Source organism: Zootermopsis nevadensis, unplaced genomic scaffold (genome assembly GCF_977971745.1).
Source record: "Zootermopsis nevadensis isolate Lab colony 2312 unplaced genomic scaffold, Znev_1.0 Znev_ptg000015l, whole genome shotgun sequence".
Classification (NCBI taxonomy): domain Eukaryota; kingdom Metazoa; phylum Arthropoda; class Insecta; order Blattodea; family Termopsidae; genus Zootermopsis; species Zootermopsis nevadensis.
In genome coordinates, this window is record NW_028259147.1 from 1,174,300 (window position 1) to 1,192,858 (window position 18,559).

At 38.2% G+C, this 18,559-nt stretch overlaps 3 protein-coding genes across 4 annotated transcripts in view; 1 reads left to right on the forward strand and 2 right to left on the reverse strand.

Moving 5' to 3' along the window:
* Nucleotides 1-618: 618 nt before the first annotated feature.
* Nop17l (PIH1 domain-containing protein Nop17-like) lies at nt 619-9,621 on the reverse strand. The gene is made up of 4 exons (XM_022071774.2): nt 7,266-9,621; nt 5,310-5,618; nt 4,808-5,034; nt 619-4,011 (listed from the first exon to the last, which is right to left on the reverse strand). The coding sequence occupies exons 1-4, from the start codon at nt 8,946-8,948 to the stop codon at nt 3,573-3,575; spliced, it is 2,658 nt and encodes an 885-aa protein (XP_021927466.2). The 5' UTR covers nt 8,949-9,621; the 3' UTR covers nt 619-3,572.
* An 874-nt stretch (nt 9,622-10,495) lies between these two features.
* LOC110833557 (uronyl 2-sulfotransferase) lies at nt 10,496-14,937 on the forward strand. Its single transcript, XM_022071775.2, has 5 exons — nt 10,496-11,047; nt 11,786-11,943; nt 13,050-13,244; nt 13,982-14,148; nt 14,642-14,937. Exons 1-5 carry the CDS (start codon nt 10,688-10,690, stop codon nt 14,794-14,796), a joined length of 1,035 nt encoding a protein of 344 aa, XP_021927467.2. The 5' UTR covers nt 10,496-10,687; the 3' UTR covers nt 14,797-14,937.
* The window catches only part of LOC110833558 (obg-like ATPase 1), a 34,393-nt gene continuing 30,761 nt past the window's right edge, over nt 14,928-18,559 (reverse strand). For both annotated transcript variants that reach the window (XM_022071776.2, XM_087349007.1), the window contains 2 exons: nt 17,191-17,313; nt 14,928-17,038 (listed from right to left, as the gene is read on the reverse strand). In XM_022071776.2, coding sequence (XP_021927468.1) covers nt 16,928-17,038; nt 17,191-17,313 — 234 coding nt within the window. In that variant the 3' untranslated portion in view covers nt 14,928-16,927. The remainder of the gene's footprint in view (nt 17,039-17,190; nt 17,314-18,559) is intronic.

Genomic DNA, 18,559 nt, shown 5'->3' on the forward strand with positions numbered 1-18,559 from the left:
GATAGCAGATATGTGCAAATATATGCTTCCCTCTATGGATGAACAATGAAAACATTCAACAAATTTACCGAATTTCCCACCAAACCGCCGGTCCGAGGTAAAAAATGAAAATAAAAAACCCGAATATATGAAATTAATTTCTGCATCAAATCCTTGTGTAGAAGTTAGAACTCCACTCGCATTTGTGCTGTATTCTATTCATATCTCGGCTGACGCCATACACAATAGCAAAATTATCATATTTAAAGCGAATAAAATAGTTCTTATAAACAGGTTATGATATTACCAACTAGATTGATCTGACTTGTTAGAGGAACGTGCGGCAGGATCTATAAATGGGAGGACACTTCTTGACTAACTGAACAATTATAACTCTACTGCACAAGAAATTGTAGGATGTAATGAACTGGGAATAACTAAAATCAAGGAGTAATGGGCCACTTCATAATACCAATCTGCTGTTTGTCTCAAAGGAACTGGGGGGAGACCAATAAACAACTCTGCCAAGCAATTAACCATCCATACCCAAACCATAGACTTTTTGAATGAAACGTAAATGCTGTTTGACTGAATCAAATGTACTTTATGTTGTTTCAGTTGTGAAACATAAAGTTCATCAATGTTTATAAAAGATGTTTTTATTACCCATTACACATCACTACTATCCCAAACAACCAAAACACCAACACGGAAAGACACACACTAAAGCCGATAAATTAAGTAAATACAAACAGAAACTAACTTACTTCTTCAATGTTTTCTACTGAACATTTTTTTTCCAAAGTGCCTATTTTGCACTAACAGCTTACAACTACAAACTAATATAGTAGCAGACATGGTCTTAAAATTATTAAACTTACTTCAACATTATTTGATGTAATACTTCATGGATCAAAATTTATCTTACATAGGAGTGCAGCATTAAACAAATCAAAGAAAGAGGTGAGCTAGGCAACACATAAGAAAATTCAGAAAATTTGGTTGAGACTTGACGTGTTACAAACAAAATGGTGCTATTCACTCTTCCTGAAGAATTCTTTCCACCAAAATTACTGCAGCCTTCAATACTTCAGTACTTAGTAATTTTAGTATAGAGCATAGCATGAAGTAAGATACATATAACATGTCTAGATTTCCTCAAACATATTTTCTATGGACAAATAAAAATGTTTTAAAACCCAACATACTTCTGAGCAGCCCTTACTTACACGACAGAATTTAAAATGTACAATCATCTCACACATTATCCCTTTACGGCCAAAGATAATGCAAATAACATTTAAAAATGTAGTCAGTAATTCAAATTAAACAATTAAACCATTACAAAGGTCAACTTGTTAACGCGGTTCACGGAAGTAATCGCTGTTTATGCTGAGAATCATACGAAACACATAAATACAAAATACTTACCCCAGCTTGAAAAAAATTATAACATGAAATGCTAAACCATACTTAGCAGCTTTCCTATAACAAAACTTCATCCTTTTTAGAATTTTCTGTACTAATCACTATTTCATCCATTACCTACTTCCTACTTGAAATTTTTATAATTAAAACCGCAATCGAGAATAATCGGTGTAACTAGCCATTTTCGCCATCTTATCAAACTCTCTAAAAGAGATTCCTACGCGGACAGAGATATCAGTTATTATTCTTACACCAACCATCTTATCGTACCGACAAACAACTCGTATACATTCGATAGTTTATGCTTGCAAAAAACGTTTCTCAAATAAACGTCCAAAGCGGTGCATGCGACAGAAAACATACTTGTCTCGTTCCTTCGACCTTCTTTACCGCAGATAAAATTAAAAGAAAAGTTGTGCTTCCCTTCATAAATGTTTAACAAAGTGAATCATATTTCCATTCCGTTCAGTAACGCAATCCAGAATCAGTATCTGAAATTGTCACTAGTACATGGTCGATCTCTAAATTCCTAGCAAATGCTGCACAAATCAAAACATTTTGCAGTATGCGCGCAGATGTGCTTGGAATAATTAACGCGCTTCTGAATATTAAATTACAATTTTATCTGCTCACAAGTCATTAAAAATATTACCTAGTAACTGAGTCAATTCCTTACAAATTTTCTCTGATCATGTTCCAGAAAATTCAGTCATGAAAATAATTTTATTATTAGTTTATGCCCTGAAATAAGTATCAAGGGAAAATCATAACTGCGATGTTTGTAATACTTTAAAATTCAGCGATGATATGAAAGCTACAGATATATGTCATATACACGACAGAAACACTGATCAGGGCACCTCACAGGCAGCGCAAACGTTCGAACAGCGGATCCATCCAGCCATTTCAAAACTCTTCACCAGTGTTACCAACAGAAACGCTGTAATGTGGTAGGGAAAACTGACTCACCAAATCGTGAAGTAACAACGTATCAAGAAACATTTCATTCCTATTATACTTTTTTTTAGGAAATGTTAATTTTCTCCAACATTTAGAAAAGATTTACAAAATTGTAAAATTCACGGATGCTTCAAATTATGTAGACGTTAATCCAAGAGTGCACACTGTATAAAATTCCATGGGGGAGTGATCCATGAAAAGTATCTGATGAATAATAATTGAAAGTCTGTGGCCAGTGTTTAATTTTTACTGTGAAATTTCAAACAAAAAATTCTGACAAATAACATATATTTTGAAGGCATTTAAATAATATAATCTGGATTTAATTTTCAAATCACAGAATATGGATTTCATTGCCAATTTTTCATTCACCGAATACCTCCAATAGAGTGAGGTACCATCGACGGAAGCAGCGCTAGAAGTAGAAGTGGAAGTAACGTGGGCTACCTACGTGATGGGCGACATATTACTCTCTCGTGACGAGAAGGATGCGACGTCTGTTTGCGGTACTTTAAATTAACATATTTCATCGTATATCTTCAAATTATAATTAAAAATTGATTATGCCTTCTAAATTTCTGTTACTTTATCTTTACATCAAAGAAATAATTTATATAAAGTAAATTTCATTAAGTTGTCTATGACATTTTTTCCTGCAGTAACACTATCGCTTCATTCAAGCACTTTGAATATTTATGTAAATATGAACAACAAACTTTTAACAAGTGATGGCATTATCAATAAATCTATAATGCCAGAACGTAAATAAAAAACAAACAAATAATATTTAAGATGCGCCGTTTTTTTGTATTCATTTTATGCTATGGATGCAATTAGATGCATACGGTGAAAAGTATTTTGTACTATGAAAACAGTATTTGAGATGAAAACTGCGTATCACATACACGAAGGTGGGAAATTTTATTGTGATTTCTCACTGATGGCCTACCGCCTATGTTGCTATTATAGTAAGCATCTTACTTCTTTTAAGGAGAATTAAAAACAGTGTCAATATACCTCTGTCCCTTGCAATGATATTAAAAAATAAAAATGTTTACCAAGGGACAAAATACCAAGACTAGGTACTAAACATTTCTAATTAAAGCTATAAATTAAAGAACTCTAATGCATCGAAACATAAAGAGGAATTAATGATAAGATGCATCACATAATGCAAGGAGTAACCGCTGGATATTACAGTGCCTTTACATTTCAAGATCAAAGATCAAATCACTCCCAAATTCAATCTGGGGAACTCCGGAGACACTGGACTGCAGAGCTGTTGCTCCTTTCCGATTCTTCTTCTTTCCTTTGCTGGGCAACTGTTTAGATGGATTTGCGGCACTAAGTGGCTGTAACTCGGCATGAGACGGCTTGCCCGCATCTTCTTCTGTCTTATTAGGCTCTTTGCTGTCTTTGACTGCTGGACTGGAATCCCCACCGTCACAGCCGGCTGACAGTTCCTCGTCTAACCCGATTTCACTCTTCTCCTTTTCGTCGTCAGTCTTTTTATCTCTCTCCCGTTCTTTTTCAGCTTCTCCTTCTGAATTTTCACTCTCGCTTGCACGACGTTCCTGACAGCGTCTCTTGTTCCGCATTTTTCGTTGGTTCTTTTTGCGCTGACCCAATATGCTCGAGTTGGTCCTGAAGTTCACATTCCAGAATACATATTTAATTTCATATGACAGCAAATTTGGAACACAGCATAAACTAAAAAGAATATCTTTCATTTTGACTTACAAGGATATGGATTAACGAATCTACGAAGTCTAGGGACGGAACAATAAAACAGAACAAGACATTGCTTTAGAAATGAAGCATAAGTAACCTCATTCACCCTACCAAACACTGTTAACACGAAATATTAATGCAATGTGTCACCTGTTTAATATCTTTTTAAAAAGTAGGCAACAGATTTAACCATACTTAATAAATTATCTTAATATAAACAACGTAGACTTCTACTATTAAAAAGACTAAATGTAAAACTGTAGTAAAGTCCGGTACTGTCCCTAACTTGCGTAACATGATAGATCACAAATACAACAAAAACTAAAGTAGGACGTGAAGTTTTCATGGCGACGTGAGTTACAACAGCGAACACGGGATCCTTGGTGGAACATCCAACATCACCTTCACTCTGAAGGCTATATTGTGCAACAACCCAAAAGACTGAAGATGATTGTCTTATGTGATGTTGGACCGTGTATCTGGTCAAAGTTCACTGATGTTTCAGAGGCATTTTCTGCCTCCATCAACAGGGCAATGAAACATCTGAAACATTGGTAAAACATCTACCATACCACACACCACAACCCAGAAAACAGTCATATTCATTCTTGGTACTGTAAGAACCCAAAATCTCAACCTGGAAGATGTATATCTTAAACAAGAAATTTAATTTCATGTGAACATGAGCTCAGAGAGTCGGCTGACAAACCTGTAAGTCTTTTGTGATACAACTTCATTGAAACGCACAGTCTTCTTGACTTCTCTCTCCTCCTCGTCCTCCTCCGTCACCTCTTCCGGAATGCGCGATTCTGAACCAGACTGTGTCACCATGTCCAGAGACGATGACCACACATAATCATCCATACTCGACTCTGAGAGGCTACGGATAACTCGGCCATTATTTTTCAAAATTCCCTTCTTATTGGGGCTAAAACTCTAAAACAAATTTAAGGAACAAAATGATGAATATATCATCTTAGTGTGTTCTACTGAAAAGTTACACTGCAGTGAACATCACCACGAGCAGAAACATTTGATGCATCATGCACGTTTGATCCAACATCAATATCTGTTAGAAGTTCGAGTAAAATCGATCACGCATCCACTACATACACCGTCCACGTCATTCATCTTAATTTCGACTCCATCGTAACATCCTATTTGCTATTAATGTGTGGTCATAAACAACTTTTGCCATCCCTAATACTTACGGATTCATCTCCACTTGATTCAGATACGGACCTATACTTCTGTGGCACCCTGTTATCATCACGAAACTGAGAAACTGCTTCAGCATTCTGGTAAATTTCAGTTCTTGTGTTGGCGCATTGCTGACTTGAAGCGACACCAACTAGTGATTCAGTAATATTTGCTTCAATATCATTATCCTCATTATCAAGAGCAATGAGTTCTTCCTTATTAATTTTATCTTGAGAAATCTCAATAACAACTTCATTTTCACTAAATGCGGTTACTTCTACATTCATGTCTTCATCTGAAGTGTTATTAAGAGCCTCGATCTGGAAACAATATTACACGTTAATAACATCCATCCTGACATTTATACACAAGCAGAATGCACGCTATTACAAAACTGTACGAAATTTAAAATAAAGTGACAATGACAATAATTTTATAAATTATTGAACAAAACGTAACAAAATAATTTGTGCAAAATATGTCTGGAGAATACAGGACAGTGAATAAGAATCTGTGGCCAACTTGGTAACCACATAATATTTTACTGAAGGGTTTCCTAGAACAGTGGTATTCAACCTGGGGTATGCGAAGACATCTTAAGGGGTACGTGAAATTTAAAAATTATTTTATGATAAACACTGAATAATCAGTAATGTAATTTATTTAATTTATTTTAGATGTAGATTATATACTATGTATAACTTGAATTATACACCAACAACTTTGGGGGTACAAAGTTGAAGAGAAATTATATCTGGGGGTACGCGAAGACATCTTAGGGGGTACGCGAACAAAAAAGGTTGAATACCACTGTCCTAGAAGGTATCATCTACCAGAATTGTTTCAACATATCTCAAGACTATACTGTCACACAAAATGGACCCATCACCCTGATGATGGAGGCAGCAAGCACTTCTGCAACAACACAGAAGACAGCAACCTACAACATGTTTCAACTCGTAAAAGGTCATTGTCAGGGGTGTCAAAGAAACTTGGAATGGTTAATCTCAAGATGACCTTCTAAGGTCGAGACACGTTGGGTTTGTAATAAATACAATTCCAGCCTGCATTATAATTAATAGTAATTCTTCTTTGAATTAAATGGATTACTTGCTGAATGAGTCTTAACTGGATGCAAATAACTGTGATGTTAGTGATAGTGGTGATAAAACTATTAGCATAACTGTTTTAGTTATTAGCAGGTGACCATTTGTTTACAAATCATGTGTGATTAAGAAAGGAAGGTTATGTTTTAGTAACTGTGATAACAAGCTGGTAATTGTGTAAATGCTCACTGGATATTCAATTACACTCCAGGTATCCTGACACTCAAGTAAATGTATTAGTTTAGAGGTTACAATTCTTTTCTGTTGTGAAAAGTTTGCTTCATCTGAAAAAGTTTTCAGAAGCTGAGCTGCACAGACAGCCAATCTTCAAAGTGTAAAAAGTTGTGAAAATTTCTATAGAACAAGTAAACACCCTAAATTCTATGTGAAACTTGGATTTAAGTGCAGAATATATTTTAAGATCCCACATGATACGTTTCAGTGCAGTTTATAAATTCACAGTTCTACATATAAAATGATTCAATGTGATTTTTTGTACTCTAGACTGGTGGTGCTTGGTGATTGGGTATGGATGTGTAAGCATGGCTTATGAGGGATGTAAACTCCATTCTTTGCCTTCACTGAACTTAAAAACACAGCGATGGAAAAGTATGAAATACTGAAAAACAAAATTTGGGGATGAAATTCTATGCACTAAAAAAATATATAAATGATCTTCTGGGTTTGAAAGATAATCCAAACTGAAAAGGCATATTAAAACAAAAGATGTTTCACAAGTGGATGCAGATAATATAAGATCGTACCAAGAAGGCAGGACAACCAAAATCAGGTAAAAATAAATGTGAATACAGTTTTTACCACAAAAAACTCTTTTGAGGAAAATAACTTGTGTCTACTCACTTTAAATCTCTCCAGTTTCCTAACAGATGCTGCTGGTTCTGGAAGATCATACTTTGCCATTGAACTGACATCTGCTCCGGCCCAGTATTCCACCACATTCGTATCACAAGGCTTCAACTGAACTTGTAATATAACATTGTTATCCCATGCTTCTGCACTACATGATTCTTCACATATAGAAATGGGACATGGGAATTTCATGCAGAAAGCATAGTGAATGGGGAAGAAACCCGAACCTACTGAGGAGAATCGAAGATGAATACCACGTTCATCTTCACGCAAGAAACAGAATTCTATGGATTCTGGTTCCACATTCTTAACATGAAGAGTAAATGCAATAAGGTTGTCCACAACATTACAAGTAAATGGAGGAAATATATAATGCACATCTGGATTCAAGAATTTATTCTTATTTGTGTTCATAGTCCGATATGCCTCATCACACGTAATTTCTAGTAACGCTATTTCCTCTCCCTTAATTTCTACTAAAGAATTGTGGTTCCTAACACTGTCATCTTCCTCACTACCAGACTCGGGAGTTCGATGACCCAGGTCACTTTCTACACCACTGTCCTCGCGCCCAATATCAGCCAAATGCAAGTAATTTTCATGTCTGACTGACAGTGTTATCACCAACTTCCTTGAACTATGGTCAAACTTAGCACTTCCTGCTTCTTCATGAACTGCATATGGCAATAACAAACTAAGTTTGTATTTTGCTGGCTTTTCACTTATAAGTGATACAGATTTCTGAGTAACATCTAGAACCATATCTGCTGATGAATTCAATAGAGGCAGTTGTACTTCAATTATCAGTTGCTTTGGTACAGTTGCATTCAACTTTGCATCCCTGTCATATGAAAAATCTTGTATGTCAATTGACTGCCTGTGTTTTATCACAAACAGTGGAGTAGTGTATGGTGTTTCAGTACTAGAAGTGTTTCCAACTTTATTTTCATTACCTCTTTTATTCTGCTTGTCATCTTTTGCTTGTTCTTCTGTGCCTTCAACAGGAAATCTGTAAGGGTAAACATCATCTGGTATAGAAAATTCTTCCTTCATAACAGGAACATTATCAATCTTCTTCCTGATTACTGATGGTGTAGGAGACCCTTTGTATTTCATTTTTGGAAATTTTAGATTTTTCCTGTCAATCTGTACATGAAAATTGTCTTCAACAGCATCCAGTGCAGTGTTGTTGAGCATTTTCTTGAATTCTGCATTGTTTACTGCCAGTCGATGTGTATCTGGATGGAACACAACATCAAAAACAGTGCACCGATTCCCATTTTTATCCAGATCGTCTCTTGGTGGGGCCTGCGTCAATGGGAGAGACCAATTGAGTCCTCTGGACCCTGATTTTGTCATTGGTACCGATGTCGGTTTGCCGACTTTGTCATTTTGGCAAATATTTATAAACGCCTTCTTCTGGCCATCAACACTGGATTTTATCACATAGCAAGGTTCTGGATTGATAAATGAAATATCAATTCCTCTCTCCTTCTCAAGTTCTGTAATTTCTTTTTCGTACTGCTTCTTGTTTTCCGGGTCATTAATTTCTTCCACATATTCCATCAGAAGGTTTCGAAATTCTTCCTTCTTCAAAGCAGCACCAAGTCTTTCCACCTCATCACTAGTCAAATCCAGGTCATCCCACGACGAACTTTTCCGCTGTCGTGCCATTTCCTCACTGAATTTTAAACTGATAATACTACACGCAAATCAACAACACCACCAAACCCAATTGCCCACTGGTCAGATATAAAACGCTAGAAACTTCGACTACCAGTTTACACTGGTAATACCAATACAAGCAAGACGATTAGCATACCCGAGTGAGCCGGTTCCGGAATAAACACCATTAAAAACTATAAATAGATTTGTGTTTACAAATGTCAAGAACAATATCGTAATAATAAAATATATGGTCTATTTTATAAGTTATATCAATCTAACAGAATTATATATGTAAGTGTTACTTTCATTGACCCTTCACACTGGTAATCAGCTGTATACATTCCTCACGCCATTGTTGATCTGCTATCTCTAATTTGTATTAAAACTTCATAAATATTATAAGTGAATTTTTCGGACGGCGAGAACAGTCTTATTTAATTTTAATAACGATAGTTTATTTTTCGCATTTATTTTGAATCAGAACCTCAAACTCATTTAGGGAACTTCCGATTCTGAATTAATCATAACGTGATTAAAGAGTTTTTTTTAATAATTTCAGTATACTTTCGAGTTGCATTTTTATGACATAAAATACGTTTTATTTTAACTGGCGTGTCTTGCATATTAAACCACTGTAAATTGCATTATCACAGGTCAATAGCCACTGCGACATTATTTCAAGGCTTCCTTGTTGGGTGCCGGCACTTGTGAGCTGTGCTGCCATCTATAATAGTTTATACATACTCATTTCAGGTAACACATCTACCAACACTTCAACAAAGATGATACTATTTTATTTTTAATATACAGAATCTCAGATGTTACATATGCGACGTAGAAGCGTCTTAGGAAGAGGAATAATAATATTTTGGTAAGACTATTACACAAATTATTTCGGTTAAGCAATCTCATAGGCATAGAAGTACTTGCAAATATGTAAATCCAATGCTATTGGTTGGTAACGAAGCGCCGTGCTGCCACCTATGAACTGAAGTAAATACAAAGATGACCTATCTGCGGTATAAGCAGTAGCTCAGTCGGTTATGGGTGCATGCAGTCAAGATTCTAAATATTGCTATGCGAACGTCTTTCGAAAACACAGAGCCCTTTAAAAGCTTCTCCTAGTTTTATAGAAGGCAGACTTCATTTGTTAAGATTTGCAAACATGGCGATGGCGCTTACGTATAAAAACAGTCTGAGCTACTGTTAGCCTAAAAAATAAACCATAAATAAGAGTAATCATGAAAAATTTAACGGTGAGAATGCTCATTGAATACACCAATGATTATTCCGTTCTACCAAAGAAATCACCATTAATCCTGAAACCCGCTAAGGCTGGGTTCATCTAGCTCAAAACATGGGTCCACCGTCAGGCCATAAAAGGCGACAGGAAAGTTTTTTTTAAGCAGCCGACCGATCATCAGATCCTAAAAGGATTCTCATCCATGGAGGCAGATGCCAAGGATTATCAACCTTGATTTTTCGACGAAGTGTCAACTGAACAACAGTTATAACCAAGTCACGTGACTGTCCCCTCGTCCCCGAGGTTAGAAAAGTGACTTTCCAACAGTAGGCCAACCACTTTCATCTGAAAGCGTCGTCGTACAGCCAGCGAACATCATGACCTACAAAAACATGGACCTCACAAGCGCTTAGCTAGCCAGTTCGGGTCGATTAATATCCCTTCACTTTTACTGTGGCATGTCGAAGAGAGAGGCAATGGACAACGCGAGAATCATCTTGCCATGATACATTCACGACGTTTTACTTATCCGTGGTTTCTAATTATCGTAGCTCTGATGGCCGGTACTGGAATGTTAATATTAAATGTGCAAAATCCGTGGAGGAAGAACGACATCTTGGTTACAAAGGCAAAGTTCCCTGTAGTGACGCCATCAGTCCGAAGAATTACGAAGTCTTTAACGGAACTGAGACAAGACGCCCGAGTTCCTGAACTCAGCGGCCATGTTTTGTTCTTCAACAGAGTTCCCAAATCGGGAAGTGAAATGTTGGTTCTTTTGCTACAGTGGCTGCAGGGAGCGAATAGTTTTCGTCATATTCGTCTCGGAGGAGGAAATGTGAGGAAGCTTAACAGAATTCAGCAGGTAAGTAAGTCTTTTCCCATCACCTTCTATTTATTACGCTCGTCGAAAAATCCCCTGGTTCAAAACTCGTCCAGGAAATCGGCATTAATAATGCAAGTGCTTTTTCTCAGTTACTCCAGATAAGACAGACCACCTTTATTTTCCCGAATCATCACAATAATCAAATCTTCATAACGAAGGTAATTGAAAATTATTAATTTATAAACACGTATCAAAACTTATAATTAACTACTTCAATTCAGTTCATATTTTTATAAACTACTTTCATTAGACCCTCCTTGGTGGCCATCCAATCCCCCCCTTCTAGTCTACCAAACCCTTGCACAGGCCACGAATTACAAATTTTGAAAATTTTTAATTTGATGACCGATTCGGTTCTCGCTTGTAACCTGCAATGTTTGTTTTTGTTGACACTAAATATCATAAAATGCCGATCCACTCGCAATGCTCAAACGAAAGACTTTATATGCTTTATTTCTGAACAGACGAACATCACAATACGCAATTTAATACTTTAATAACATGAAATGTTCAAGATCGCTTGTTGCATGATTATACAGCTGTATAATTTCTGAATCTTAAAACAATTTATTTTGGGCGAACCAAAATCTTCATAAACCTCGGAGATCTTAATTGTTGTCGATGTTGGTATTTTGGATTGTGAAATCGTGTGCAGACCAACATGGACGCCGTCAGAATCTGCAACCTGACTTCTTAATAGTTCTTGTCCGTTTTCAGGAGGAATTAGTGGAGACAGTGACAAGGAAAGTTCGAGACGAAGCAGTGCCCGTGACCTTTGACCGGCACGTGTACTTCCTCAATTTCAGTCACTTCGACCGGCAGTCTCCAACTTATATCAACCTCGTGAGAGATCCTGTCCAGAAAGCGGCTTCCAGGTCAGATCGAATTAAAGTCCAGCGAGGTTCGCGCAAAAATGACTACCAGGTCTATCAGTGTTAGTTTTCGGCGAAATACGCAGAGATTACTAACTACGGATGCACGAAAATGTGAGATTATGAGATTACGTAAAATGGACTGAATTCAATTTAAGCCTACTTCCAACAAATTTTATTATAATAAAACGAATTTAAAATACACTCAATTGCTGTGGGCATTGCCGACTTTAAACATGTCAAACCAACAATTTCGTTCAGAAAATGAATATTGTCTTCTGTTTTAGAATTTCCACCGTAATTTATCATTCCCATCGTTGAAACGCCATAATTTAAATGTTACATAAAACATTTATTACCACTTCCATTATTTAATACCAGAGTTCTTAGAGCAGAAACAGATGTTTCATAATGAGATTTTCGTTTGTAACACGGAAAAAATTTGAAAATACTGAACTTGAACGGTGTATAATTTTTGGCACTAAATTTCCTTCTTACTAAATAAAAATAACGCCATGACTCGGTCTCCAAACAACATTTTTATTCGTAAATGTTCCGACAACGTGAAAGTAAAACCTTTTCTCTTTCGATACATTACTCCTTTTTTGTAATATTTTTCCTTCCATCAAAAGACACTACAGAAGAGTGGAAGGAAAGTCTGATTCACTTCTGTTGGACTCTGCAGCCTGCATTTAAATGACGACATTTCATAAGCGAAGTTTTACACGATGTATTACGTAACGCACTCCTACTATGACGCACACTTAAAGTTCAATCCGTTCCTACGAACGTGATTTATTGATTAGTGAAGGGCAATCATTTCGCGGTTTGCGAGTCTCCACACAAATCCCAAGAGGTCTCTTCCCCTCATGTTTTCCTGACAGAGTCGTATATTTCTCTTAGCTGCCATGCATGCTATATGTTACGCCAATCTTTGGTCTTCGTAAGAGAATTTGGTAGAGTACAGATTATATTTTCTTTCCCTCATTTCTATTTTTCAAGAAAATTATATCAATATCAGAGAACAACATACTTACTTTTACAATTTATGTTTGAGAACAGACGTGTAGACAGATCAGTCCATCTCAATCATGTTCATGTTGGCACAGGTTTTACTACGCACGTGTAACGCCAAATCCTCGCAGTCCAGATCTACAGGACGCACCACAATTAAAATCTAAAGAATTTAGAAGTAAAAGTTTTGACGACTGCGTCCAATCAGGGGATCCCGAGTGCGCCTACAACGCTGGAAAGACGTACGACCTCACCATCCCATACTTCTGTGGACACCAAGACTGGTGCACGTGAGTTCAGACCTTCGCCTTGGTAATTCCTATGGAAGTTTCAACGGGGAATCTGAAATGGTGAAAGGTCAACCGGAAGTACTTGGGGTTGTATCGAACGAGTTATTATTTAGTGTTCTGTCTGACGACAGGTCCATATGAACAGGATCCTTCCATCCTTTTCTCGGACTGGGACCTGTTCATATACGTTCTTGGCAGATGATCCAGAAGTGGTTTGCCATTGCCTTCTTCTGTGTGTGAATGGAGTAATTGTTGGGATGCCACGGAGGAAAACTCCGTGTTGCGTAGACCACGGCCTTGCCCAACACAAGTTATAAATTCGGGCACCGCCGGGAATCGAACCCGAGACCCCAGGATTACAAGGCCAGCGTTCTAACCGCTAGACCACCTCATCTTATTATTATTTAGTGTTCTGTCTGACGACAGGTCCATATGAACAGGATCCTTCCATCCTTTTCTCGGACTGGGACCTGTTCATATACGTTCTTGGCAGATGATCCAGAAGTGGTTTGCCATTGCCTTCTTCTGTGTGTGAATGGAGTAATTGTTGGGATGCCACGGAGGAAAACTCCGTGTTGCCTAGACCACGGCCTTGCCCAACACAAGTTATAAATTCGGGCACCGCCGGGAATCGAACCCGAGACCCCAGGATTACAAGGCCAGCGTTCTAACCGCTAGACGAGTATTATAATAAATTAAATTTGCACTTTCGTTCCTGACCTTTTTAAATGTTTCAGGTTACTTAACGAACAGCGAGCTCTGGAAACAGCCAAGGCCAACGTGGAACGTTATTTTCCAGTCGTCGGCATTCTGGAGGAATTGAACGCCACCCTGGCTCTATTAGAAAAACGTCTTCCGTACTTTTTTCGAGGAGTCCAGAAAATTTACTTTCAAGATTTAATGGGTATGACATCATCCTGATTCCCATAGAGACATGAAGCTCGTATATTAAATTTAAATTATGAGATTTAAGGTCTTCATGGCGGTGAAAACGAGAATTTTCTCTCTCTTGATTCCATGTAGGCGGTTGGAAGTAATTTCTACCCTGAAGACAGAAGTGATACTTTCCTCCAATGCGTTCCTATGAACCTATAAGACTACAGGATGTCAGAACCCAGAAGAATACGATTCAAAATTTTCGCCTCTCAATACATTTAATTTCCAGAATTACTGAATGAATTATTTTCGTTTCTTAAAACATTTTCTGCTTATGACATTTTTGTATTTTTTTTTTTAAGATTTGATCTGTCAGTATACGAGAAAATACATTTAACTAGACTCCCATCTAACATACGCGGAATTGTACAGATTTCACAGAGTACAATTTTTTTTTATAAATATAATTGACTAAATTATGAATGATAATAAAATTTACAATCGACGTTTCGTCATTACAGAACCACGCCACAACAGGAATCCGAAACGTCCACAACACGTCAGTCGTTCTACTCGTAAATACCTCGAAAAGGCACTCGATTCAGAATACGACTTCTACTACTGGTTACGGGCTCGTCTTTTACAACAGCGCAGTGCACTGACGCCTCACCAATAGAAAACTGTCACGTGACGAGCGCAGAGAACGAAACAGTTGTCGGTGTCCCGTCTTTTCAAGGTCAGTCTCCATCTGCAGCTGACAAAACTGAATAAATGTACAAACTTTCTTCCAAGTACACTCAAACGCTGTTAAGTTCTCCGTTCGTATTTTATTCTTCAAGAGCAATTTCATTAACCTTAAATAACAAGCAAAGTATTTTCATCCGGAAGAAACAACTTCTTCCAGAAATTCTTTTTATAAAGAAACATCTATCAATACATCAATTGTATACCCAAAGCGCAATATCCTACTGTCAGACAAAACAAAACACAAATTTACGATATCAATCGCACCAGACTACATAAAATGTAAAACCAGGTATATAAATCACCGTGCTCGGCAAGAACAGCCTCTTATCACGTTTCTTTAGGCATCGCGTCTGACTTATGTCCTTCTTACTGATCACCAAAGAAACGTAAATACAATGAAGTGGAAATTTCCCGCTTCTTTCTTTCCGATACTCAACAAGTTTTTTTTACGGAGAACTGGGGCACGTTTCTCGGGGTCAGTACAAAGTTCATCAGACGACAGAGTTACGAGCTCAGGCAAATATCATATAAAATTCTCGCTGTCCTCTTCTCATAGCAATTTGTACGTCAACAATCTTCGCGATAAGAGCGAGATATCCTCACCAAATTACGAGTACAAACTTAAAAACATTTTTAAATCAAACTCAATGAATAGCCGATGGTTTGGGAAGCTGTGAACATAAGTGATAATTAACGTCCTGGGGAAATACCTACGTGGAGAACAGTCGACCTTGAGAAGTTCCGATGTCCTTAGCAAATGGATAGTATCAAGGAAGGCGTGAGTCAATGTAGAAAGGACTTGTATAGGTTGGATTTTGGATTTTCCCTCCAGCCTCTGCGTCCAGATCGGTTCTGGGGCCCACCCAGGCTTCTGTCCGGTGGGCACCGGGACCTTTCCCTGGAGTAAAGGGCGGCCTGGGCATTACGATGACCACTCATCGCCATCTAGTGCCCAGGTCAAGAATGAGTAGGAGATATTCCTGCTCTCCCTCTAAGCGCCTACGTGTCACAGTCGCATTACAAGTAAAACCTCGTCTTCTGGGATGTCGCGGTGTGCAGAAGATTACGGACATTTCAGAGGTGCCTGCTGCCTGCATTATCGAGGTGACACATCGCCAAGATAGAGACGACAAACGCCGCGACATCCCAGAAGTCGGTCTTCATACCTGACGCCATTAGAACCTGAAATGTCACGTGACCTTTTGTTTTATGAGCAGTTCGCAACCGGAGATTCATAAACTAGGCTCAAAGACGGAATATCTAGGATTAGGTGTCTTGAAAACGGCTAATGAAAAATATAAACTTAAAAGCATTAGAGAGACGAGCTACCCCACATTACAATGTTTTACTACGTTATAAATGAAAGACTAAGACGAAAGTCACGTGTCAAAGTCAAAAACTTCGTGGCCATTTTAAATATGACGCACCCGTTCACCGGGACGGGTGATGTTGGTTCCATTTCTCGCTATCCAATTAAATAATTCTGGCGCGCGGCTTTAAATATACGAGCATCACAATTTTTGTGATATTTGCTGATTAACCCCGAAGAGTCATTACCGACGAGATAAAATTCAATCGTCTATTCAAGAAATTCTCCGTCTGCCGCCATATTTGAGATTTCTCTTACGACGTCACAAATCTGATTAAAAATTTTCTCGTAAATCACGATACGTCGCGTAAGATACAAACGCGTTACGCGGTGTGTTAGTGTTCAATTACGAAGGCGCGTAAAAATTTCACGATAAATAATTCAAAACTGCGATGCAGGGCTTACAACACAAATTCTTTGTAACATGAGCACATACAAACCAAATGTAGAAATTTTTATGATTACAATTCAAAATTTTATGTTTTATATTCTAGATTTTAAAGTAGATATAAGAGAGAGAGACATTTATACCTAGAATTCTATACGTGGATCAGAAAGCAACTCCATGCGAGATGATTCTGGTTATTACAAGTGCGTAGTTAAGTCTTGTTCAGAGCGCCGGACTGCAATATGAGAAGAGAACAAGGTTCAGGTAAAGGTGGACGAGCATTACCAGAAGCAAGGCCTGCCATCACTTCTTCTTTGCCTCCTTCAGACCGGCGCCGGCGTTGAACTTGAAGAACACGATGTCGCCGTCTTCAACCGTGTAGTTCCGACCCTGCTGTCGGTATTTTCCTGCGGACTGAAAATCGCGGGACGACAAATCAACACCGAAACATCGATTTTCAAGGCTTCAGCTGCAAGTCTTTAACTAATCAATCAATAATCAGAGAAAATAATTAGTCTTGAAGAAAAAAGTCAATACTTTTACGTGGCAACTTTCGTGCTACTCACTTTGACAGCAGTCTCCGAGCCTTCTTCTTTGAAGTCATCAAACTTCATCACTTCCGCCATAATAAAACCTTTCTCCATGTCTGTATGAATTTTACCAGCAGCTTGAGGGGCCTTTGTCCCTTTCTGAAAAGACGGATCACGCTCAAAAAAAACACGAAAAAATGAGTCATCGGACTAATACATAAAAAAGTCACATGTCAAAAGATCGCAAGACCTCTGAAACGTCGGTAAACTTCTACCAGGCTACACGGCGCGACAAACTCAGAAAACACTTCCTTTCAGTTCAGACTTCAAGATTCACGAAAGTAAGGTCTTATAGAGGTCGATTGCGTGTATTTATTCGTTCCTGGTTTATTCAATTACGCTGTCAATAGCTGAGATATGTTAAATCAAATGATTATTAATGAATAATAAATTGGTAAGAATATAGAGGGGAAACTGTCATGTTTTAATCTGAGGTATAAACCCGGGAACTCCCGAATACGAAGCATTAATGCCAAAAACTCGAAAGCGAAGATCGATCACACGGTTGCCGGTGCCTATGAACAGATCGCTAATGCAGCACACTGCTTTACATCCACTGAGCCGACAAGTTACGAACTTCTCCCAGAGATGGCAGGAGAGTCCAACTTCTTGGGGGCGAGAAGCTTCTGCTATTGGGTTATGAATGTAATGGCCTGCACGGGGCGGGTGAAGGCGGGTAAGGGTTGGTTTGGAGGTGGATCCTCTGGGAGGAGTTGGGGAGGGCGGCTGATTACTCTCCGCGACATTAACGCCACATGGGCTCCCTCCGCCGACGAAACTATCCGAGTCAAGACAATAAAACATTTATTGATTTGGAGAAGCCCATTCAGTTGACTATAACGCGACAATTTTAATGTGCAAATCCCCTCGCAACAAACAAAATTAATAAGTATGTCGATATTTGTCTTCCGCCTTGAAGATGGAGGCAGAATGTTCCTCCGAAACGTATTTGCCTTGAAGTACAAACGGCGTTAAAACCCAGAAAAACATCGAAATCTTCACGGCGCTGACAAACCTCTAATATACAGGTATATAAGTGAATGGGACGGACAGAATTGGTCTAATGGTTAGCATCCCTGTTTCGCAATCGAAGGCTTCCGGTTAAAATTTCGGCTGCGAAACCAAATATCCTAAGAATCTGACACTACCTCCAAATAACCAGGGATTTCGAACAATATTTAAAATCACCACACCCTGTATCACTGGCAAAAAAAATAGTTCTCGTTAAAGAATGAAACGTCCGGTTGCAAGTACAGGGTGTTAGAGATGACGTCACAGCCAGTAAAATGATTATATTCAGCTCTCTCAGTGCTTGTTCCTTCTATTTTACGACGCGTTATCAACT

Coding starts and splice junctions, on each gene's coding strand:
- LOC110833557 (XM_022071775.2), top strand. CDS start 10,688: ATGATACATTCACGACGTTTTACTTATCCGTGGTTTCTAATTATCGTA. Junction 11,048..11,785: donor AGCTTAACAGAATTCAGCAG/GTAAGTAAGTCT, acceptor GTCCGTTTTCAG/GAGGAATTAGTGGAGACAGT. Junction 14,149..14,641: donor TTACTTTCAAGATTTAATGG/GTATGACATCAT, acceptor TCGTCATTACAG/AACCACGCCACAACAGGAAT.
- Nop17l (XM_022071774.2), bottom strand. CDS start 8,948: ATGGCACGACAGCGGAAAAGTTCGTCGTGGGATGACCTGGATTTGACT. Junction 5,035..5,309: donor AATCAAGTGGAGATGAATCC/GTAAGTATTAGG, acceptor AATTTGTTTTAG/AGTTTTAGCCCCAATAAGAA. Junction 4,012..4,807: donor GTATCACAAAAGACTTACAG/GTTTGTCAGCCG, acceptor TGTGAACTTCAG/GACCAACTCGAGCATATTGG.